This window comes from Pan paniscus, chromosome 13, assembly GCF_029289425.2.
Source record: "Pan paniscus chromosome 13, NHGRI_mPanPan1-v2.0_pri, whole genome shotgun sequence".
NCBI classification, from domain to species: domain Eukaryota; kingdom Metazoa; phylum Chordata; class Mammalia; order Primates; family Hominidae; genus Pan; species Pan paniscus.
The window spans coordinates 43,935,330-43,960,100 of NC_073262.2; the positions used below are offsets into that span (position 1 = coordinate 43,935,330).

The 24,771-nt window shown below is 46.6% G+C and overlaps 1 protein-coding gene and 1 pseudogene across 1 annotated transcript in view; both read left to right on the plus strand.

Moving 5' to 3' along the window:
• PTPN18 (protein tyrosine phosphatase non-receptor type 18) overlaps positions 1 to 3,611 on the plus strand; it is a 39,898-nt gene extending 36,287 nt beyond the window's left edge. Inside the window, exon 15 of the mRNA XM_063595359.1 lies at positions 2,952 to 3,611. Coding sequence (XP_063451429.1) covers positions 2,952 to 2,962 — 11 coding nt within the window. The 3' untranslated portion in view covers positions 2,963 to 3,611. The remainder of the gene's footprint in view (positions 1 to 2,951) is intronic.
• A 12,316-nt stretch (positions 3,612 to 15,927) lies between these two features.
• LOC117979301 (rho GTPase-activating protein 42-like) lies at positions 15,928 to 22,397 on the plus strand (annotated as a pseudogene).
• Positions 22,398 to 24,771: the final 2,374 nt, after the last annotated feature.

A 24,771-nucleotide genomic window follows, 5' to 3' on the forward strand; every position in this document is an offset into this window, starting at 1 on the left:
GTTTCATTGTCAGAGATATTAAAAATAGGATCGGGGAAAGAGGGGCCTAGTTTGCTAGTTTGCATGGCAGCAACAGTGAGCACAAGCTCGTGACTTTCTGCTCACAGCAGTTGCTGTGGTTGGTTCCGTGACAACTCAGAGGTTGACTGTGTGCTCACACCATGGGCACCTCACACACAGATGTGAGTGTCTCAGGCAGGCAAGCGCTGCCTGTTGTTCCTGAGTTCCATGTTGATCTCAGACCATATCTTCATGCCTGCTCTCACTCCCCATCTTAGCTCTAGGTCAAATGTCTGGTATGTTGTCTAGGCCCCCAATTCTCTCCCGAACATGCGGATGCCACACTAGACATTTGACCTGGGGATCAGAAGTCCCGCATGCATCTCACTTGACTAACTCAAGGAATCAGCAAGACTGCTTTCCTTCTGGGGGCTCTAGGGGAGAATCTGTATCCTGTGTCTTCCAGCTTCCAGTGGCTGCAGCAGTCCTTGGCCTGTGGCCCCTTCCTCCATCTTCAAAGCTAGCTGCATAGCATCTTTAAATCTCTCTCTGACCTTGCTTCCGTCATCATCTCTCCTCTGACTGACTTTCTTCCTCCCTCTTCCACATTTGAGGACCCTTGTGATTCCACTGGGCCAACCTGAGTCACCAGTATACCCTCCTTATCTGGGATCAGCTAGTTGGCAACCTTAATCTTACCTGCAACCTTGATTTCCCCTTTGTTATATAAACCACTATAGTCACAGATTCCAGCAATTGTGACAGGGACATCTCTGAGGGGCCATTAATTTGCCCACCATAGATGTTAATTAATATTACATGAATAAAAGAAATGGAGTTTTCTGTTAAAGAGTTTTATTTTCAAAGGGACATACAGCTGTTGATACATGAAGGTATACTATATCTTTCCAAAAGAGGAATCTCACAGTCAGAGTTCTCCAAAGTGATGTCACCACAGAACCTCCTTCCACAGAGTTGCTCCCAGGCCCAACTGTTGGGAAACACTGTGACAAAGCTAGAGTGCTCCAGGTTTTCAACAAGGCACTTACAAGGTTCCCTCATGATAGCTCTGTGTGTGACAAGGAGAAACGCGCTGGATGACTTTATTATTAAGTGGACTTTCAACTATTCGAGAGCCAGTAAACAGAACGATGGCAACCTGGGAGCAGGGTCTACAGTGCGTGCCATGGGGCTTCCTCCTTGTCCAAGGGATGAATGAGGACTTTCTCATTCACCTAAGTATTTTCAGTTAGTGCAAACAGTAGGCTGTGAATGCTCTGGGTAACTAGGATCTTGACAAGCTTGGGAGACCATGGCAGTGCTCTGGGCCCGCAGCACCACTGAGCATAGTGTAACTCACCCACCTCTAAAGCCTTTGCCCTTAGATGGTGTCCTGCCAAGCGGCTCTTTTGGGAAGAGTTTAACACTTGCTTGGCTCGTGTGGGGTGGTTAGCTGGGTGGATCACTTCCACCTCTGAAGGCTCAAGCCCTGCTAAGGAGCCCAAATCTTTCATGCTTTTAAAGCTTTTTACTTAGGAGGAAAAAATGCTAGAAGATGAGCTAACCTGGTACTTTAGAATCACTTCAGTTGTAACTGGGATCTTTCTCCAAGCCCAAAATGTGAGTGTTCCCATATCTCAGTCCCAGAAGCCCCAATAGTGGACTGCATACTTTCTGCCCAAATGACAAGCTCCCATCGACTGAGCGTCATCATAGTTTAACCTGTGTTTAAAAGCAGATTCTTTGCCAGGCATTCTAGGGCACTGAAAAACTGTGATGAGCAATGCAGACTACCTACCTGGAGTGCATTGCAGTCTCTGGGGTCACTGGTGACCCAGGCCCTCACAGTGTCCTCCCACCCAGCCACCCCCACTTGCTGACATACCTCCCACCCACCCGGCAGCAACCGTGCCAGCCTCAGCTGGGAATCGAGGGTGTGCCCATCAGGGCTGCCCACTTTTCTTGCAGCTGAGAGGAGTCAAGTGACTTAGTTCTGGTCTCCTAGGGAAGTGGTTTCTTCCACACAAGACAGGCTTGCAAGGCGGCCTGTGTTCCTTCTACTTCCTGGTGGAGTGCAGCCATCTGCGGCCATGAAACAACCAGTCTCAGGACAAGATGGCTTCCAGCTGCTCCCTGCCAAGCAGGAAGAAGGAAACACACAAGGTGCTGGTGGCCTTGGGCAGCTGAACACACCCAGGGATGTCTGCTTCCAGCTTCCTTGTTTAGGGCGGCTGAGTGGCTGGGGGAGCTACACAGACCTGCGGGGGTTTAGGGCTGCAGCCAATGCGCCCTGGCTGGGGTCTCCCTTCAGACCCACACCCACCCTGGCCACCTGCCTGAAACCCAGGAGGTTGGCTGGGGAACCTCCAGGGTGTACAGTTACACGCTGTACTCTGGGGTGGCGGACAGGGGGTCACTTGCACTCTGTCCCCAGGGTACCCGTGCAGTCCCTGCCCTTCCGGCCCGCGGTGGGAGTGTGCTGCAGCCTCGGGCGCTGATCTGCAGCCTGTCACCTGCGCCAACGCCCCTTAACGCCCTTCTTCTCATCCCCATTTTCCGGTGCCCACCAGTCCCCTCGTTCTGACAGACGACTCAGCGTGTCTCCCCAGAGCTGCTCTGCGAACTGCACCCGTGGAGGAGCCCATACTTTCTGAACAGCCGCTTTGATCTACTTAAGCACTGCCGTGTTTTCATAGCTATGGCCCAGCTATATCATAGGACATATATCCTATGTCATAGCATAGCGGTGACAGCAGCAGGCGGCGTTGGGGCGGGGCGGGGCCAGAGAGACAGGCAGCCCTGCGGGCCCCTGGCCCCTCCCCACAGCCCCTGAGACTTGTGCGGCCCGCAGGAATCTTGGGGCGGCCACCCGGTTCGCCGGCAGCACTGTATCAGTTTCTACATGGCTCCTCTCCCAGCCCCTTACGTGGCTTATTTCGTGTCAATTCTAGGGAGGTTCTAACGTTTCCGTTCGCCGGGGGTCTGGAACCCGCATCGGCCCTGGGCGAGCCTCCCTGAGCGCCGCCACGTCCGCCTTCGTCGTCCTCCCAACCGGACCCCGCACCCCTGCCCTCCCTAGCGCTGTGCTGGACGCTTCTCTGTGAGGAGAGTTCCTCGCCCCTTCTTCAGATTTGGGAATGGACTCTCGGGCACCTGAAGCGCCTGCTCAGGATCAGGCCGGCACCTGGACATGAATCCCAAACAGAAAGCCTGAGCCCTGCCTGGCGCTTTCGCGGCTGCTGGCACGGCTGCGCAGAAACGCCAGCGTCCCTGGACTGAGCGCGGGGAGGGGCAGGCTTCCAGCAGCGCTGTCCACTGGGAAGAAGACACAACCCACATTTTTAGATTTTCCAGTTTCCACGTTGAAAAAGCAAAAAGACATGAGATTGATTTGTGACCCAGTGTATCCAAAATATTATTTAACCGATTAATCAATACGAACAATTGTTCATTAGATATTTTACTTGTTTTTAGGACTACGTTTTCAAAATCCGGTGAGAATTTTAAACTCACAGCAGATCTTAGCGCTGCAGCTCACGCAGGGGCGCCTCCAGCGTCAGGCTTTCTGGGCTCCTGGCTGCGTGCTGCTGGGCACGTTGCTTAATATGGCAAAGTCCCCATTTTTCTCATCTAGAAAATGGAGATCAAAGTACAGGTGCCAATTTCATAGGACTACAGTGAAGATCAAATGAGAGAGCTCAGCCAAGAATATAAGACCCATGCGTGGTCTGTGGAAGTCTCGTGGTCTTTAAGGTAATTTGCATGATTTGGGGATTCTGAAAGATTTTGGAGTCAGGACAGATAGATTACGGCACCACTCTGCCACTCACCAATCACTTATTAGGCTGGTCACCTCCTCTAGCCTGGCCCTTCCATCTGCACAGCCTTTGCCCCTAGGCAGTGAGCCTTGGGTCTCCTTCCCAGCCGTGGCTCACGCCTGTAATCCTAGCACTTTGGAAGGCAGGGGCGGATGGATCACATGAAGTCAGGAGTTGGAGACCAGCCTGATCAATATGGTGAAACCCCGTCTCTATTAAAAATACAAAAATTAGCCGGGCATGGTGGCATGTGCCTATAGTCCTAGCTACTTGGGAGGCTGAGGCAGGAGAATCGCTTGAACCTGGGAGGCAGAGGTTGCAGTGAGCTGAGATGGCGCCACTGCACTCAAGCCTGGATAACAGAGCGAGACTTTGTCTCAAAAAAAAAAAGAGAATCGTCCAGAAGGGTTTTAAAACACCCGTGTCAGGGGCCCACCAACAAATATTCTCTCCAAAAAGATACACTTTGTGGCTTTTTTTTTTTTTTTTTTTGAGACAGAGTCTCGCTCTGTCGCCCAGGCTGGAGAGCAGTGGCACCATCATACTGAAACCTCTGCCTCCCGGGCTCAAGCAGTCTTCCCACCTCAGCCTCCTAAGTAGCTGGGACTACAGGCACACACTACCACGCCCAGCTAATTTTTTTATTTTTTATTTTTGTAGAGACAGGGTTTCACCATGTTGCCCAGGCTGGTCTCAAACTCCCAGGCTCAAGCAATTTGCTGGCCTCGGCCTCCCAAAGTGCTGAGATTACAGGCATGAGCCACTGCACCTGGCCTTACCTTATGGCTTTTCAAAATCAGGTCATGGCCAAAAATCAGTTTTAAAACTAAAGAGTTTGGAGTTTCCTTGGTTATCTCCAATCTCATCTCACTTCTAACTGATGGCAGGAATGGGGGTCTGCCCTGACCCAGGGTCCTCCCATTTGGGACCGTCTTGGATCCATCTCCTTAAGTCTTGGCCTAGCCTTCTCCTTAAGATTTTGATGACACAATCATTGGTTTCCCTGCAGCAGTCAGATGTGGCTTCCCTTTTACAGGACAGTCAGGTAGGGTGCCCAGCTGGTGTCCTGGCCTCCACGGGCAGGCAGCAGGGAGGGTTTCCAGGTGGCCCAGGGCTTATCACAGCTTCACTCCTCAGACCATCAACAAATGCCTGAGATGACACATTTCATTGGCATTTCTTCTCTCTTAAGTCTTCTGTAGCACTTCCCAGTTTACAAAGCACCTCCTCTGCAGGCTTTCTCCAGCTACACAACTTTAGATCAAGTCACAGGAACCTGAAGGACACCACAGGTGCTTCCAGCAAGGGCATCTGGAAGGCCTGTGGTCCGCGGTGGCTCAGGAAGGTAAGTGCGTTCTGACACCCACTAGCCTGCTCACCTGGGCCTTCCTAGCCCAGGTTCCTCACCTGTGAACAAGGACAGTGGGAGCAGTTCCTTACAGGACTCTAATGAGAGCTGTTGAGGAGATACATCCCTAGCAAGGCAGAGTCCTCTCCACAAAACAGAAAAGGAAGAAGGCAGTTTCGTTAATGACTAAGCATATCTGACTACAGTGTGTTGCAGCTCACCTGTGAAGAGAGCACACACAGACAGAAAACCCAGCAACTTTTTTTTTTTTTTTTTGAGATGGAGTCTCACTCTGTCACCCAGGCTGGAGTGCAGTGGCATGATCTTGGCTCACTGCAAGCTCCGCCTCCCGGGTTCACACCATTCTCCTGCCTCAGCCTCCCAATTACCTGGGACTACAGGTGCCCGCCACCACGCCCAGCTAATTTTTTGTATTTTTAGTAGAGATGGGGTTTCACCATGTTGGCCAGGATGGTCTTGATCTCCTGACCTCGTGATCTGCCTGCCTTGGCCTCCCAAAGTGTTGGGATTACAGGCATGAGCCACCGCACCCGGCCCTAAATGTTTAGCTTTTAAAAATTCCTTGTGAAATCTGTCCAGGTGCAGTGGCTCACGCCTATAATCCCAGCACTTTGGGAGGCCGAGGCGGGCGGATCATGATGTCAGGAGTTCAAGACCAGCCTGGCTAATATGGTGAAACCGTGTCCTTACCAAAAATACAAAAATTAGCCGGGTGTGGTGGCGTGCACCTGTAGTCCCAGCTACTTGGGAGGCTGAGGCAGAAGAATTGCTTGAACCTGGGAGGCGGAGGTTGCAGTGAGCCAAGATTGTGCCATACTGTACTTCAGCCTGGGCTATAGAACGAGACTCCATCTCGAAAAGGAAAAAAAAAAATCCTTGTGAAATGTATGTTTGTTAATGGTGAAAAACAGAGCTGCCAAATTTTTTTTTCCACCTTTGTAATCAGTTCTCTAAACACCAATCTATTCCCTTTTCCCACCCATTCAAAACATCCCATAATCCCCAATATACATGGGCTTTTTTTCAGACCTAAATTTTGTTCCATTGCTCCATCTCTGCCATTTTAATTGCTATAGCTCTTTTATCTTTCTTTCTTTCTTTCTTTCTTTTTGAGATGGAGTCTCTCTCTGTCACCCAGGCTGGAGTACAGTGGCACAATCTCGGCTCACTGCAATCTCCACCTTCTGGGTTCAAGGGATTCTCCTGCCTCAGCCTCCTGAGTAGCTGGGACTACAGGCGCCCGCCACCACGCCCAGCTAATTTTTTGTGTTTTTTAGTAGAGACGGGGTTTCATTGTGTTGGCCAGGCTGCTCTCGAACTCCTGACCTCATGATCTGCCTGCCTCAGCCTCCCAAAGTGCTGGGATTACAAACATAAGCCACTGCACCCAGACCAGATTAGATTTTTTTTAAAAACATGATGCAGACCGTGGCTCATGCCTGTAATCCCAGCACTTTGGGAAATCGTGGCAGGCAGATCACTTGAGGTCATGAGTTCGAAACCAGCCTTGCCAACATGGTGAAACCCCATCTCTACTAAAAATACAGAAAACATTAGCCAGGAGTGGTGGTGGGCACCTGTAATCCCAGCTACTTGGGAGGCTGAGGCAGGAGAATTGCTTGAACCCAGAAGGCAGAGGTTGCATTGAGCCAAGATTGTGCCACTGCACTCCAGCCTGGGCAACAGAGCAAGACTCCATCTCAAAATAAATAAACAAATAAAAACATGATCCATCTATATGCTGCCTATAAAACATTTAGATACAAAGACATTCAAAGTAAAATTATGGAAAAAGATATTACATTACAAAGGTAAACAATGGAAAAAGATAGCTGATAGAAAAAGCTGAGTAGGCCAGGCATGGTGGCTCATGCCTATAATCCCAGCACTTTCGGAGGCTGAGGCAGCTGGATCACCTGAAGTCAGGAGTTCAAGACCAGCCTGGCCAACATGAAGAAACCCCGTCTCTACTAAAAATACAAAACTTAGCAGGGCATGGTGGCAAATGCCAGTAATCCCAGCTACTTAGGAGGCTGAGGCAGGGGAATTGCTTGAATCTGGGAGGCGGAGGTTGCAGTAAGCTGAGATCATGCCACTGCTCTCCAACCTGGGAGACACAGCGAGAGTCAGTCTCAAAAAAGAAAGAAAAAGCTGCGTGGCCATATTGTAATCAGACAAAATAGATTTTAAATCAAAAAGATTACAAGACACAAAGACTCATTTGATAAAAGTTTCAACCCACCAAAAAGATATAGTTATAAAATATAAACACCTAGCAGCAGAGCCCCAAAATATATGAAACAAAAATCAACAGAATTGAAGGAAAAAAACAGACAATGCTATAATAGTTGGAGACTTCAATACCTCATTTAAAATAATGGATAGCACAACTAGAGAGAAGATCAATACAGAAACAGAGGCCTGAACAACATTCTAATTGATTAGACATAACAGAACACTCCACTCAACAATAGCAGAATATACATTTTTTCTCATGTCAATTCTACAGAACAAACCACAAAAAGATAATAAATTTTAAAACACTGAAATCACAAAGTATTTCATCTGATTACAGTGGAATGAAACTAGAACTCATTCTTAGAAGGAAAACTCACAAATATGTGGAAATTAAACAACATATTCTTAAACAACCAGTGGGTCAAAGAAAAAGTCACTACAGAAATTAGAAAACCCCTCCATACTAATGAAAAAGAAAACACAAAGTACCAAAACTTCTGGGATGTAATGAAAGCAGGGCTAAGAGGGAAATGTAAGCTGTAAATGCCTACATTATGAAAGAAGAAAGATTACAAATCAGCAATTTAATTATATATTTTAAGAAACTAAAAAAAAAAAGAACAAACTAAACCCAAGCAGAAGGAAGGAAATAATAAAGATTAGAGTGGGCCGGGCGCGGTGGCTCACGCCTGTAATCCCAGCACTTTGGGAGGCCAAGACAGGCAGATCTTGAGGTCAGGAGATCGAGACTATCCTGGCTAACACGGTGAAACCCCGTCTCTACTAAAAATACAAAAAATTAGCCAGGCGTGGTGGCAGGCGCCTGTAGTCCCAGCTACTCAGGAGGCAGAGGCAGGAGAATGGCGTGAACCCAGGAGGCGGAGCTCGCAGTGAGACGAGATCGCGCCACTGCACTCCAGCCTGGGCAACAGAGCAAGACTCTGTCTCAAAAAAAAAAAAAAAAAGATTAGAGTGAAGATTAATGAAATAGTGAATAGGAAAACAATAGAAAAATCAATGAAACCAGAAGTTGGTTATTTGAAAAGATCAACAAAATTGGCAAATCTGTAGCTATATTTACTAAGAAAAAAATAGGATAAATTACTGAAATCATAAACGAAAGAAGAGACATTGTTCCTGATTATACAGAAATTGATAGATTATAAGAGAATATAATGAACAACTGCATGCCTACACACTGGATAACCCAGTGAAATAGGCAAATTCCTAGAAATGTACAAATCTACCAAAACCAATGTGAAAAGAGTTAGAAAATGTGAATAGACCTATAAAAAGTAAGGAGGTTGAATCGGTAAGTCGAAAACCTCCCAACAAAGAGAAGCCCAGGAGAAATGGCTTTACTTTTAAATTATACCAAACATTTATGTGAGAATCAACACCAGTCCTTCTCACAATCTTTCAAAACAATGAAAAGGAGGGAACATTTCCAAACTCATCTTATGAAGCCAGCATTATCCTAATACCACAGTCAGACAGAGACACTATACTGTCTGACTGTGGAGACATGAATGAAATGAAAACTACAGACCAATGTCTTTTAGGAACTTTGATGCAAAAATCCTCAACAAAATGCTAGCAAATTCAGCAGCATAATAAAAGGATTAAAAACCATGACAAAATGGAATTTATCCCTGGAATGAAAAGGCGGCCCAGTATGTGAAAATCAAGCAATCACTCCCATATTAACAGGATAAAGTAGGGGACCATGAACAGAATGCAGAAAAAAAAGCATTTGAAAAAAATCCAACTCCCTTTCGTGATAAAAAACATTAAATTAGGAACAGAAAGGAATGTCCGCAACGTAAAGTCCACATACAAAAAACAGTTAACATCATACTTAATGGTGAAAGACCAAAAAATTTCCCTGTACAATCAGGATGAGGACAATGAAACCCACTTTCACCACTTCTATTCAACATAGTCCTGAAAGTTACGGCTAGAGCAATTAGGGGAAAAAGGGAAATAAAAGATAACCAATTTGTCAGGGAAGAAGTAAAAGTATCTCTCTTCACAGATGACATATGTAGAAAACCGTAGAATTACTTTCACATGAGCGCGCACACACACACAGGGCTAAGTAAACTAAATCAGCAAAACCAACACCCATAAATGAGTTGTATTTCTACACACTAGCAATAAGCAATCTGAAAAGGAAATTTAAAAAACAATTTCATTTACAGTAACACCACAAAAGTTAAAATAGGAATAAATTAAACCAAGGAGGCAGAAGACTGGTACTCTGAAAAGTATAAAAGAGTGCTGAAAGAAATGAGAGAAGCCTTGAATGAGTGGAAAGATATTTTGTGTTCACGGATGGGAAAACTCGATATAGTTAAGATGACAATACTACCCAACGTGATCTAAAAATTCTGTGTAATCTCTATCCAAATCTTAATGGCATTTTTTTGCAGCTTAGAAAAAATCCATTCTAGGCCGGGCATGGTGGCTCACGCCTGTAATCCCAGCATTTGGGAGGCTGAGGCGTGTGGATCATGAGGTCAGGAGATCAAGACCATCCTGGCTAATACAGTGAAACCCTGTCTCTACTAAAGATACAAAAAATTAGCCGGGTGTGGTGGCGGGTGCCTGTAGTCCCAGCTACTCAGGAGGCTGAGGCAGGAGAATGGCGTGAACCTGGGGGGCAGAACTTGCAGTGAGCCGAGATCCTGCCACTGCACTCCAGCCTGGGCGACAGAGCAAGACTCCTCTGTCTCAAAAAAAAAAAAAAAAGAAAAATCCATTCTGAAATTCATTTGGAATTTCAAAGGACCCTGATTAGCTAAAACAATCTTGGAAAACTTGGAGGATCCACATTTCTTGATTTCAAAACTTACTACAAAACTACAGTAATCAAAAGTGTGGTACTGGCATAAGGACAGAAATATAGACCAATGAAATAGAATACAAAGCCCAGCAATAAACCCTCACATTGATTTTCAACTGATTTTCTACTATACTGTCAAGACTATTGAATGGGAACAGTCTTACTAACAAATGGTGCTGAGAAAACTAGATATCCATATGCAAAAAAATGAAATTGGACCCTTACCTTACCTCACCTCACATACAAATATCAACTCAAAACGTATCAAAGACCTAAACGTAAAAGCTAAAACTACAAAATTCTTAGGAAAAAATAGGAAAGAATCCTCATGACTTGAATTTGGCAATAATTGCTTAAACATGACCACAAAAGCATGGCAGCAAAAGGAAAAATAGATAAATCAGATTCCATCAAAATTTAAACATTAGTGCATAAAAGGATACTACAGTATCAACAGAGTAAAAAGATAATTCATGGAATGGCAGAAAGTTTCAAATTATGTATCTGATAAGTGATTAATATCTGGAATATACAAAAATTCCTACAGCTGAACAAAAAAATTCAACCAAATTAACACTGGGCAAGGGATTTGCATAGACGTTTCTCCAAAGAAGATATACAAATAGACAACAAGCACATGAAAAGATGCCCAACATCATCAGTCACTAGGGAAATACAAACCTAAATCACACTGAGTTACCACTTCATATTCACTGGGATGGCTATTACAAAAATTAAAATAATAGCAAAAGGAAAATAACAAGATAACAGTGTTGGTGAGGACATGGAGAAATTGGAACCTGCATGCAATGTTGATAGAAGTTTAAAATGGTGCAGCCACTTGGAAAATAGTTTGGCCATTCCTTAAAAAGCTGAACATAGAATTACTCTGTGACCCAGAAATCTCACTCCTAGGTATGTACTCAAAAGAACTAAGTTGGATGTGGTGACACATACCTGTAATCTCAGCTACTCAGGAGGCTAAGACAGGAGGATGGCTTGAGCCCAGGAGTTTGAGACCAGCCTGGGCAATATAATGAGACCCTATCTCTAAAAAAAAAAAAAAAAGAAAGAAAGAAAGAAAGAAAAAAAGAAAAAACTGAAGAAGATACTTGTACACCAATGTTCATAGCAGCATTATTCATGATACCTAAGAGATAGAAACAACCCAAATGTCTATCAACAGATGAATGGGTAAACAAAATGTGGTATAGCCATATAATGGAGTATTATTCAGCCTTTAAAAAGGAAGAAATTCTGACACATTGCTACGGATGAATCTTGAAGGCATTATGTTAAGTGAAATAAGCCAATCACAAAAGGACAAATATTGCATGATTCCATTTATATGAGGTATCTAGAATAGGCAAATTCATAGAAACAGAAAGTAGAATAGAGGCTACCTAGGGATGGGGAGAGCATAGAATAGGGTTTAGTGCTTAATGAATACAGAGCTACTGTTTGAGGTTATGAAAAAGTTCCAGAAATAGTGGTGATAGGTGCACCACATTTGAATGTACTTAAAGCCACTGAATTCTGCACTTTAAAATAAATTGAAATTTACACTTAAATTTAGGTCTTTGATCCATTTTGAGTTAATCCTTTTCTCAGCAACTGATAAAACAATGATGCAGAAAATCAGCAAGGAGAGAACATCAGAGCAACACAATCAACCAACAGAACCACTGCATGCAACAATAGCAAGCTACAAGTTATTTTCAAACATCTATGAAACATCCACCAAGGCCGACATTGTCCTGTGCCATAAAACAAGTCTCAACAAAATTTAAAGTACAGAAATCTGCAGAGTACATTCCCTGACCATGGAATAAAACCATAAATCCATGACAGAAAGAAAACAGAAAAACTCCAATCATGTAAAAAGTAAGCAACATACTTCTAAATAATCCATAGGTGAAAAGGGAAATCTCAAAGGAAATTAAAAATACATGGAACTGAGTGAAAATTAAAATAGAACATATCAAAATATGTGGGATGTACCAAAAGCAGTGTTGAGATTCTTATATCACTGAATGCTTGCATTAATTAAAGAGAAAAAGTGTCCAGTCAACAATCAAAGTCCCTACTCAAGAAACTAGGAAAAGGAAAACAAAATAAAGCAAACATGGGAGGGAAATAATGAAGAGGAGAAATTTTCATCTTACTGATTTCTCCTCTTCATTATTTCCCATTTTCTCCTCTTCATTATTTCCCTCCCATGCTTGCTTTTTGTTTGTTTTCTACTGTTCTAGTAAAGAAAAGTTAAAAAAGAAAAAAGCAATTAACAAATCTGTTTTAAAAGCTGACAAAAGAGAAAAGACACAAATTACCCATGTCAGGAATGAAGCCGAGCCATGACTGCTGCTCCCGCCGCCACTGAACAGCTAATAAGGGAATATCTGGAACAACTTTACACTCACAAATTCGACAACTTAAAAGGGATGGACCAATTCCTCGAAAACCACAAATGACCAAACTCAAACCATGATAAAATAAATATTCGGAATGGTCCTAGAACCATTAAAGAAATTGAACACTTTTTTGGAGTAGGGGGAAGGGTCTCACCCTGTCGCCCAGGCTGGAGTTCAGTGGTGCGATCTCAGCTCACTGCAGGCTGTGCCTCCTGGGTTCAAGCAATCCTCCCACCTCAGCCTCCATCCATAGTAGTTGGGACCGCAGGCATGCGCCGCCACACCTGGCTAATTTTTTGTATTTGTTGTAGAGATGGGGTTTTGCCATGTTCCCAGGCTGGTCTCCAATTCTTGAGCTCAAGCAATCAGTCCACCTTGGCCTGCCAATAAATTGACTCTTACCTAAGGCATTAGTTCCCTGTTACTGCTGTGGCAAACTATCACAAATGTACTGCCTTAAAACAACACATTTATTTACTATTTACAGCTGTGGAGGTCAGCAATCACAGTGTGAGCAGTGCCGCATCCTTCTTGGAGCTTCCCGGGGGAGCATTCAGCTCCTCCTCTTTCCAGCACCTGGAGGCTGCTGCATTCTTTGGCTCTGGGTTCCTCCCTCATCGGATAACCCAGAATAATCTTCCCATCTCAAAGTCCTTAATTTAATTGCATCTGCAAAATCACTTTTATCATACGAGGTAATGTGTTCACAGGTTCCAGGGATTAGGACGTGGATGTCGTTGCAGAGGGCATTCAACATTGATTTTATGCTAATATGCATAGCACCACTCACCTGATTGTTTTTCACTCAGCCGTTATGATCTTCATGGTCTTCATTTACTTCCATTAGTTCTGAAATGATTCTTTGTGCCATGATTTACTTTATTCCCATTACTGGACATTTAAGATGTTTCCAATTTTCAGCTAGGTATGCATGATGAGCAACTTTGTGTAGGAGACATTTTTCCCTTTTGGGGTTATCTTTTTTGAGATGGATACCCATAAGGACATGGTCAGAGTATGCACATTTTTAAGGATTTCAATACATACTGTCAAGCTGCCCTCCTGATAGATGGCAGTGTGGGAGGTGTCCACCACACTGCACCCTCAAACCTGGCCCAGATCTCTGCATTCACAATCCCTGAGCAGAGCAAGGCTGGACTGATGGAAGGCTGTGAAAGCACATTCAATGGGGAGTTCCTGGGCCAGGAGATCCAGGAGGGGGCACTGACCTGGCACAGTCACCAAGGAGCCCATGGGGTGGCCAAGAGCAGGCACATCATGTGGCCAGGAAGAGGGCAGGGCTTAACCACGAGCAATAGGTGGGCAGGGGGTTGATAAAGGAGGTGGAAAGAATGGAGCACAGGTGGAGGTGTGGGCGGCTGGGCCAGGTGGTGGTGGGAGCTCCTGGGCACGATGGCGGGGAGTCCCTAAGTGTGGATCCTACTAGGGGATGGGACAGCCCCTAAATGACAGGCCACAGCCAAGGGCCTGGCTATAGGAGGCCTGACTACCCGGGGTGCCTCATGTGGCTGTGGGGGTTGTTTAGGGAGCAAAAATGCCTGGCAGAGGTCCAGCGGGGATGGGGTCAGTCCAGGTGCACTCTGCTTCCAGCCCATCACCCGGCACAAGGAGATTCACTAGAGGAAGGGGCTCCATTTTCTGACTCATGCACAGCTACCAGACAAGCTCCTAGAGCCTGGCCATGCCCAACCCAGGACCAGGTGTGGAGCAGTTAGTTGCTCAGGGCACGTTTGATGAGGGACTAAGGGAATGAATGAATGCAGAATGCCCTAAGACCCTGCACAAAGAGGCCCTCACTTTACTTTTGGTCACAGCCTCCACACAACACAAGGACCGCTAAGGCAGGTCTCCCTTCCATGGCTAAAGTGAATGAATGTCCCCACCCCCAACCTCCCCAGGGGTGCTGTGCCCATCCAGCAGGCCCGGGCCTGGCCAGCAGAGGGCTGGACTCATGTCCACCGGCTGCATGAGGTGAGGAGGGCAGGCTCTGGAGTTACACCGGCCTCCGAAAACCCCGCTCCTGCCGTCCCTGCTGTGTGGCCTGGGGCTGCTGAGAGAGAACGGCCGGTGCACATGGCAGAACAAGGCCAGCCTGGTGCCCACACCCATTCCTAGCTCAGCTCATCCTCACATTCTGCTGAAACCCATGGCCCAGGCCCACTGAAGGAAACCCTCCAGGACAGGGCTTGAAGCATGGTGCGGCCACAGCACCCCAGGGGGTTTGATCAGTAATTTGGAGGAAACAGAGAAACTGAAAGTGTAGCTCTTCTGTCTGCAGCCGGTCCACCCCCACCTCCCCACAGCCTTCCACCCCTCTGCCCCCACCTCACAGGGTGCCCCAGGTGTCCCCTCATGCTCAGGCATGGTGCCACCGCCTAAGGGCCAGTCTCCACCTCCAGCCTCCTAGGGGCTGAGGGCCTGAGGACCAGCACAAACTCCTTGGCCTTTCCTGTTTCCTGGTAGCAGGGCTTCTGCTGCCTTCAAGGTGTGTCCCAGGAAAACCAGCCAAGCCTTCAGCCCTGAAGTCAATGCTGCCCCCTCGAAGATAGCCTGAGTGTTTGCCACAAGTGACATGCTTAGGGTCTTAATCAGGCATTACTTTCCAATCTGCGAATGTGGGACAGAATGTTATTAATCAACTCCACAACTGCTGAGCGCAGCGTCCAAGCTGGCACCGAGGTCCGTTGGGACCTGCCTCTGGGAGAGGGTGGCTGAGAGCCCCTGCTGTACCGGCATCTCCCGCTCTGAGTCCTCGTCTGTAAACGTGGTGCTCAGAGCAGCACTCAGCACTCTGTGCCCAACAGTCTTGTAAGTGGGTCCCGTGGGTGTTCGTTCCTCACCTCAGCAACTCTCTAAGGCGGACGCTGTCATTGTCCCATTTACAGACGCGTTTGCTGAGGTTGAGGGAGGATGTTGGGGGAGGTGGAGGCAGCTCGGCCTTTCTCTCTCTGGAGCTCTCCTCTGGAGACCCCACCCAGCAGGGCGCTGCCTCCCAAGGCTGGTGGCACGGCTTCTCTTACAGACCCGGTGTTGTGCCACGTGGCACACAAGACCCAGGACAGCCAGGCCTGGACCACTCATGTAGCTGACTCAGGGCCAGGTGTGAATTGGGAGTGGAGATGATAATCACCTCTCTGGACATTAGATGCAGGGTGCAGGAGTGACGCTGTGGGGGCAAAGAGCGCGCGCACGTGCACGCGCATGCACACATGAACAAGCACGCACATGCACGCACGCACACATGAACACGCGCATGCGTGCCTTAAGGCCAGCTGCGCAGTGTCCACGTGGAGCCTCCTGAGGGCAGGACCGTGCCCCCTGGCTCCCTCGTGCTCCCGGGCCGGCCGCAGGGCCGCAGCGGGCACCGATGAGGGAAGGACAGCCCCGCAGAGAGCGGAAGTAGCGGGCGCGGATCTCGAAGGGCTGGACCCTCAGCCTCCACCGCCCCTATGCTCAGGGCCGGCGCTGCGTGAGGCCCCCTGGGAGAGGCCCAGCCCCTGTCAGGAGGGGTCTGGGGAGGGAGGCTCCAGAAGGTGCAGGGAACTGGACTCACGGCCTCCCCCATCCCCAACTCCAGTTCACTCGGCTTTCCACTGAAACGTGGCAGGGCCACCGATGCCCTCCACGTGCCCAACCCGCCTCGCCCCGGGCTCTCTGTTGCTACCGCTGTGCCCAGGCCTCTGAACTGATCTCCGGACATTCCCACTCGGATGTTTAGGAGAAATCTCGCCCTTCACAACCACACTCCTAAGTCTCTGCCCCACAGCATCACCTACGAGCGCCCCCGCACAAGGCCCAGGAGCTCTGCCAGAAATCACTTCCCCCCACCCGATAGCCGCCCTGCAGCCAGCCATCTCAAGGGCTCCCTCGGTGTGGCCACACAGCTGCCATCCCCAAATCGCTTCCCAAAGTTCTCTGCCCTCGCAGCCCACGGCCCATAGCCACTCCCGCCTGAGCCCGCCTGCGGGCCTCGCACAGCAGCTCCTCGCCTGGAATCCAGCGCACGCCCTTCCGCGACCCGGGCAGTCCTCCCGATGCTCTGCCCAGCCCCGCTGGGAGGATAGCCGCTGGGTTGGTGTGGCTGCAGGCAGAGACCTTGCCTGCCCTACTCAGCCTCCTCCACCGGCGCCCGGGAGGGTGTCCAGTGCGTGGGACGGTGTGGGCTGGCCTTGAACTCAGGGGAGCTGGAGTGGGCAAGCTGGGAGGGGACTGTGGGCAAAGCCTAGTGGGCTGTGTTCAGTAGGAGGCTTTTGGTCCACCAAGCCTGTGGTGGCGGTGAGGGACGTGTAGTTACAGGGCCGGGCAGGGCCTGGACCAATAGCCCAAAGTCGGCCTCAGCATTGGCACAGCAGGACAGGCCTTCGGAGGCCCTACCGTGAGGACTGGACTGGGTGGAGGGTCAGAGGCCGTGGCCAGGAGTCACAATGGGGACAGAGCAGGGTGGTTGGAGAAGCCTCCTAGGGCAGAATAAGAGAGTGAGGACTCGGCAGTAGTAGAGGAGGAGTTGGGCGTGCCCCACAAATCTCACAACATCCCACTAGGTGCTGTGGGGCTGTCCCTGTCCCCACCACACAGGACGCTGACATATCTGCCACCTTCGGGTCCACCCTGAGCAGTCAGAAAAGCACGGGGAAGCATTCATCCTGTGAGAAGCTCAGAAGCCCTTTACCCTCTCAGGACCTCTCCTGAGACGCAGCAGGGGCCAGGCTTGGGGCGGGGGGTGGGGAGGGGGGAGGTGTGGCAGCCGGAACATTCCTGAGGCTGCCCTGACACCTGGTGGCAGCCCTCAGAACTAGCAGCTGCACAGAGGAAGTGCCCTTGAGCAGGAGTGAGCGCAGGAAGCGGGAGAGAGAAACGGGGAGTGGGAGAGAGGGAGTCCATTCTAGACCAGTGATCCTCAAATTTGAACCTGTAATGGCATCACCCTGAGGGCTGTCACTGACTTGGGAGATCCAGAACTGCTGGAAAATTTGCATTTCTAAGAGGCTCCCAGAGGCTGCTGTGCTGCTGGTCTGGGACCAAGCCATGGGTCTGAGAAAGGAATGGAGGGATGTCTCTGCTCCTACTGGGTGCCTACTGGGTGGTACTGTTATTACTATACCTTCCTTATAGAGGAGGCCACTGAGGCTAGAGAGGCCACGTTCCCACGCTATCCACATCCATGCCCACAGAAGTGATAAAGATTTGAATTCAGTGCAGCCCCAGAGTCCTCCCTAGGGGTCCCTGCTGCACATCTGCTGAGCAGGTCATAGCCTGGGTGTGTCTGCACCAGGTAGGCAAGACGGCTCCTGAGAATGGGCCCTGCCCAGCACACCTGCCAGGGGACTGAACCAGGAACACACAAGCTGCTCACCTGGCCTCTGACAGGTTAGTGAAAGAACTGGGCAGGGCCTGCCCGGGGTGCTACCTAGGAGCACCTAGCTCACTGCCCTTTGGAGGTGACCCTGTTTGAGAAATGTCATTCTGATGACACAGCAGTGGAGGGTCTGATGGAGCTGCCAGCTCTCCTGGGGCCCAGGAGGAGGTGCCTCTCACCTGATTCCCACTTCCCAGGCAGGGGCACGCCCAGAGAGCCATGCAAAGCCAGTGCTGGGCCCCTTCCTGCCTCCCACTGGCCAGTGACTGTCCCTGGGCTCAGCAGCACCACAGGAGGGGAGGAGGCCGTACTGTCCAGTGTCGCTCCTCAGCATCGTGCTGAGCTGGAGGGAAGGCCAGGAGGCCTCCTAGAGGAGGGGATGCCTGTCCAGCAGCTCAGTGGACATCAGTTAGGTGAGCAGGGAGGGAGAGGAGAGAGGAAGGCAGAGGCCTCAGAAAGGGCAGGCCTTGGAGGCCAGGACCAGGGGAGTCAAGGCTGCACAGAATCACCTGAGGGCAGGTGGAAATGCAGACTCAGGCCACCCCAGACCCCCTCAGGAGCTTTAAGTCCCAGGAATACGCATTTCCTTTCTTTTTCTTTTCTTTTTTTTTTTTTTTGAGATGGAGTCTTGCTCTATCGCCCAGCCTGTAGTGGCGCGATCTCGGCTCACTACAAACTCCGCCTCCCAGGTTCACGCCATTCTCCTGCCTCAGCCTCATGAGTAGCTGGGACTACAGGCACCCACCACCGTGCCCGGCTAATTTTTTGTATTTTTAGTAGAGACGGGGTTTCACCATGTTAGCCAGGATGGTCTCTATCTCCTGACCTCGTGATCCACCCGCCTCGGCCTCCTAAAGTGCTGGGATTACAGCCGTGAGTCACCCCACCCAGCCAGGAATATGCATTTCTAACCTGCTCCTGGCCACTGGAGTTTGGACCTCAGGATTCCCGAGACCTTGGCAAGGTGGCCAGCTTGTGTCCCCAATACCAGGTAAAATGAGAGCAAGGTGGCAGGGTAGCCTCTGCCCCAACCCAGCCCACACTGCCTCCTCCCTGCCTGCTGGGGTCCCACAGGTCCCAGAGCCAGCCACCAAGCCAGGCAGGACCTCAGGCCTGTCCAGGTGCCTCAGGGCTGGCACACCACATCTGTCACCTCATCTGTAAGCCTGCATCATAAGAAAGTAGATCACTTGAGATCAGGAGTTCGAGACCAGCCTGACCAACATTGAGAAATCCCGTCTCTACTAAAAATACAAAATTAGCTGGGCATGGTGGCACACGCCTGTAAAGCCAGCTACTCGGGAGGCTGAGGCAGGAGAATCGCTTGGACCCAGGAGGCAGAGGTTGTGGTGAGCCGAGACTGCGCCATTGCACTCCAGCCTGGGCAACAAGAGCAAAACTCCGCCTCAAAATAAATAAATAAACAAATAAATAAAAATAAATAAAAGAAAAAAGAATATGTCTTTAAAATTCAAGCGGTTCAAGAAAAAAAGTTTGAATTTGTTGAACCGCTTTTGTCATTTCTTCAGGGTTTATTTACTTTTTTATCACAAGGGATATGAACTTGCCCAGGATTTTCACCGCATAAGCAACAGCTGCAGTTTGACTTGCAGAATACAAGGAATAATTTTGAAAGTACTCGACAAGAGGTAAAGGGGTTGATGCAAAGGATGAAATCTGCCAACCAGGACTACAGACCACCCAGCCAGTGGACGATGGAAGGCTATCCATATGTCCAGGAGAAACGACTGCTTGGTTTTACGTGGATTAAACAGCCTTGTTACTAGCACACCGGAAATGTTCAAAATCTTGTATCTGACGAAAGACAGATTCAATTGACAAACAATTCTGCTTCTACATACAAGTAGTTGAAAGCCATGGGATCATCACATTACAGGCCTTCTCAGAAGCTAATAGGAAACTCTGGCTTGAAGCCATGGATGGGAAGGAAAGGATTTATACTCTTCCTGACATAAGCAAGAAAGAAGAAAGGTATTTGAATGAAGCAGGGTTCAATTTTGTGAGAAACTGCATTCAAGCTGTGGAAACAAGCGGTATCACCGTTTTAGGCCTCTACTGAATAGGAGGAGTGAACTCCAAAGTTCAAAAACTTGTGAATATCATATTTTCTCCTAAATCCCCTCCTGATATTGATATTGAACTGTGGGACAATAAGACAATGAGTGGCCTGAAAAACTACCTCAGGTGCTTTGCAGCACCACTGATGACTTACAAGTTACACAAAGATTTGTATCATTGCTGTTAAATCTGATGACCAAAACTACAGGGTGGAGGCTGTACATGCATTGGTGTGCAAATTGCCAGAGAAAAACAGAGAGATGCTGGACATCTTAATAAAACATCTGGTCAAAGTATCACTGCACAGCCAACAAAATCTCATGACTGTCTCAAATCTTGGTGCCATATTTCTCCCAACTCTAATGAGAGCACAAGAATAAACTGTAGCTTCTATGGTGAATATTAAATTTCAGAATATTGTGTTAGAAATTCTTACAGAGCACGATGAAACAATTTTTCATACTGCTCTAGACCCAAGCATTCCTCTTCCTAAGCCTCAGTCTCGATCTGGATCGCAAAAGACACAAGCAATCTGCCTCTCTACAGGCTCTAGGAAGCCCAGAGGGAGGTGTACTCCATGCCTGGCTGAATCTGATAGTGACTCCTATAGCAGCAGCCCAGACAGCACCCCCATGGGGAGCATCAAGTCACTCTCTTCTCTTTCCTCGGAACAAAATAGCACTACAAAGTCAGCTTCCTGCCAGCCCAGGGAGAAATCTGGAGGGATTCCTTGGATTGCAACCCCGTCATCTTCCCATGGACAGAAAAGCCTTGGTCTCTGGACAACCAGTCCTGAATCAATTTCTAGAGAATATGCAACCAAGACAGATGCAGAATCAGATTGCCAGAGTGTTGCTTCGGTCACTAGCCCAGGGACGTTTCCCCACCCATAGACCTAGTCAAGAAAGGGCCTTATAGGCTTTCAGGACTGAAAAGAGCTTCTGCTTCTTCTCTCAGATCCATCTCTGCAGCTGAAGGAAACACAAGCAACAGTGCATCTATTCAAAGCTTAACTTCTGTAGGTTCCAAGGAGACACCCAAAGCTTCAAACCCAGACCTGCCTCCAAAAATGTGCAGCAGGTTAAGACTAGACACCGCCTCAAGCAATGGCTATCAGCGTACTGGCTCAGTAGTGGCAGCAAAAGCTCAACTGTTTGAAAATGTTGGTTCACCTAAGCCAGTTTCTTCTGGGCACCAAGCCAAAGCCATGTACTCCTGTAAAGCAGAGCACAGCATGAGTTTTCCTTCCCGCAAGGAGCGATATTTTCCAGCATGGACCCATCAGTGGAACCAGGATGGTTAAAGGCAACTTATGAAGGCAAAATGGGACTAGTTCCAGAAAATTATGTTGTCTTCCTCTACTACTATTTAGTGGATGGCAGTATCTTCATGGTATCCATGGTAACAAATAATAAGTGCTATGATTTTATCTGACACAGATACAAGAGGATCAGCCCACTAAGTGAAAACAGTCAATTTCTATCAAGTTCTTCACCAGCAGACTATGTAGCTCCTTATTAATGGAAAAAAAGTTTAAAGGTTGGCCATTCTTTTTGGTTGGTTTCTTATTTTAAAATTTCTTGCTTCTGAAAAATTTATTTTTGGATAATACATAACTCTCCAGAATGTCTCTTCCATAGCAATTGTAGAGTTTCAAATACTGTATTAAGTACTATATCCCACAAATTTGGAAACCAGAAATCTGCTGTATGGATTTTGAGATCTGTGTTTTACTCCCTGGCATTATCTGAGGATCTGTGAAACTGTTACTTAAAAATGTTACTGAAAAGCTGGTTACCTGCCCTTTGAGTGCCACAGTCCTGACCTGCTTGTTCTTGACACCTTACATATTACTTCAGAGTTCCCCACTGTGCAGACTCTCAGGTATTAACTGTATAAAACTCTTTACATTCTATTATAATCTGTAATCTCAATCTCTTCTACTATTTCTCTTCTACTATCTTTTCTACTGTTTCTAGAATAGGTTAAATACACATATACACACACAACTATGCCTCAGAAAAGTTATGCTTTTACAAATAAAAAGAATAGATTAGAATTAACAAGTAGGGTGAATAATGGTAGGCAGAGTCAGAATCAGAAATAAATATCAGTGGATCAAAATAAAAGAATGAAAAATATTCTGTAATAAAAATTAGCAATGTAATGTAAAAGTCTGATAAAAGGTTATCTTTTTCTTTTACCTCTTACTGTTGACCTCTGTACACTGTAACAAGGTGTTGCTGGATGTAACTTCTTGGTCTAGGTCCTTGGTGACCTTAGTAGTAACAACAGCATTGCTGACACCCTGATTACCCTCTGCTGAAACAGAAGGTAGTTTTTCAATGTACCAGTCCCTTAGTCTATACTTGGTTTAAACACACTTGCCATCATCTGGTATCCTGCTAGATTAGAACCTCTTAAAAGCAAATTGGTTTTCTTTCAAAGACCAACTTGACTCCAAAGAGAGATACAGAATCCTACTTCTGCTGCTGCATAAAGAAATCTCAACCTTCATTTTACTTGAACACAGACCAAAGTGTTCCTGCTTCTGAGTTGTCTGTGAGCTAGTTCTATGGATGTTCCATTCAGATTTAAAGCTTTTTTATTGCACAGGACGTGGATATGAAGCCTAACTCTTGTATCTGATGGCAAGGCATATGTTGTAGCTACAGTGCTGGCGATGGTCCCTTTGCTGAAAGAAGCTACAGAAGCTCTGATTCAAGCTGTGTTTGTGCTAGGAGTTTTAATCTTGTAGATTTGTGAGGATGGCTCTTTTTCCTTCATAATAGATTACATGTATAAGCAAGTCAGGGCCATATACTGGAGACAGGCTAAAGCTGCTTTTCCCTTAAAGTAAGTTTCCTACAGACAAGGTATTTATGAGCATTGAGAAAGTTGGGACACGTACTCTAAATCACACAGAATGTTAATTCCACAGGAAGGCAATGCCAGACATTGGAAGAAGATCACATTCGACTTCTAATAGTAGTTCAATAACAAAACCTTAGCTTTTCAGAAACAATGTTAACATATGTTAGAATTGCCACATCCATACCTTCAAAACATGCAATGTGTGCACCCCAATCACTGCTTACAGTATAATCAGTGTGACGATGAGATTGAGGGGGTCTAAATTTATCATCTCCTGTGTTATGTGAAAATATCCCTCAGTACAAAACATTTGTGTATTTCACAGATGACTCTTGTTTTGCCATAATGCTACAAAGTTTATGGAAACTAGTCAACTGAAGGATTTTTCTGTTGTGTGATATGTAAAGGTCTGAATAGTAAAATCATCTTTGTATTCCTGCAGTGTTAAAAAATAATAATCAACATGTCAGATTGTTGGGTTTTTCTTAGCAGATGTTTTCTAATTCAAAGTTTTTGGTTGTGTTTTTGTTTTTTAGTTCAAAGTTAATTTGTTTGCCTCTTGAAGATTAATTTGTCTAAGCTTTCTAGGAACTGCCAAACAGTGATATTCTCAAAAGGATTCAATAAACTAGTTCAAAAAATATTCCTATCTTCTATTGCCTTAAATCTAATCATGTTCTGTGAACTGCAGTCCTAGTGTGTAACACGGCGTGATTTATCACCCAGAGTTCTCCATTGTATTTCAAAGTTGATTTACCTCAGGAAAACTGAGGGTTTATTGAGTAACTCAAATTTTTCCAGAGAAACTGGTTTGAAGTATCCAGTGCAACCTGCCAAGCTCTGTCTTTGTTTATAAACTCACTTACTGGTGACATCATTCAGGGTAGTCCCTCTCTAAAAACCTTGAATTTTGTCTGTTCTTCTCGGATGAGGAATTCTGAACCTGGTACAATCTCATTCTAACTCTTCTCTTATGTACTAAGTACTTATATTATATACCTTTCTATAACTTAAGAGGAAAAGGCTGACCATTTTTGGTATTCTTTCAGTGACATATTTTTCAGTGTCTAAGCTCACAATCATTCTTAATTAACTACATGATTTTTAATATAATTTCTACTACTTTGGGTTTTATTTCCCAGGTATGGACATTGTCCTTTTAATGTTTTCTTAAGGAATTATTCAGAGTAGATTATTAACAACTTAAGGTCCTAAATAGATATACATGGGACATGGTTGTTGTAAAAAGAAACAAATCTGTAAGACACTAGGAAATTCAAAATGCTTTCAAGCTTTCTTTGAACTTTACTACGAATGATTTATTTGCAACTTGTTATCTGGTATAGTGGGGAAGAGCCACTTATGTCTCTTTAAGCCAAAATATATTTAAGATAACAATAAAGATAAAATATCAATTTCACTATCTAGATTTGATTTTGACACAATGAAAAGCTGATTGGTTCATAATCAAATGAACAAATTTTCCACAAGTAAGAGATGAAACTCCTGGCTTGGAAATCCTGGGGATTGACAGGTTGAATGTCCTTGGTCTGTGGTGAGCATGTTCACGTTTCAACACATGAGATCTGGTGTGCTTTCCGTAGCAGCTCCTCAGATTTTGAGAAAAACTAGAAGATAATTGTTTAAAAAGCAATGTTGAATACTTAGAATTGTATTTCTAATAAAAATAAGTCAAACTATTTAATTTTGATAAAGTTTCAAAACTAAACATGAACTGAACTTATACTTGATGACATAAT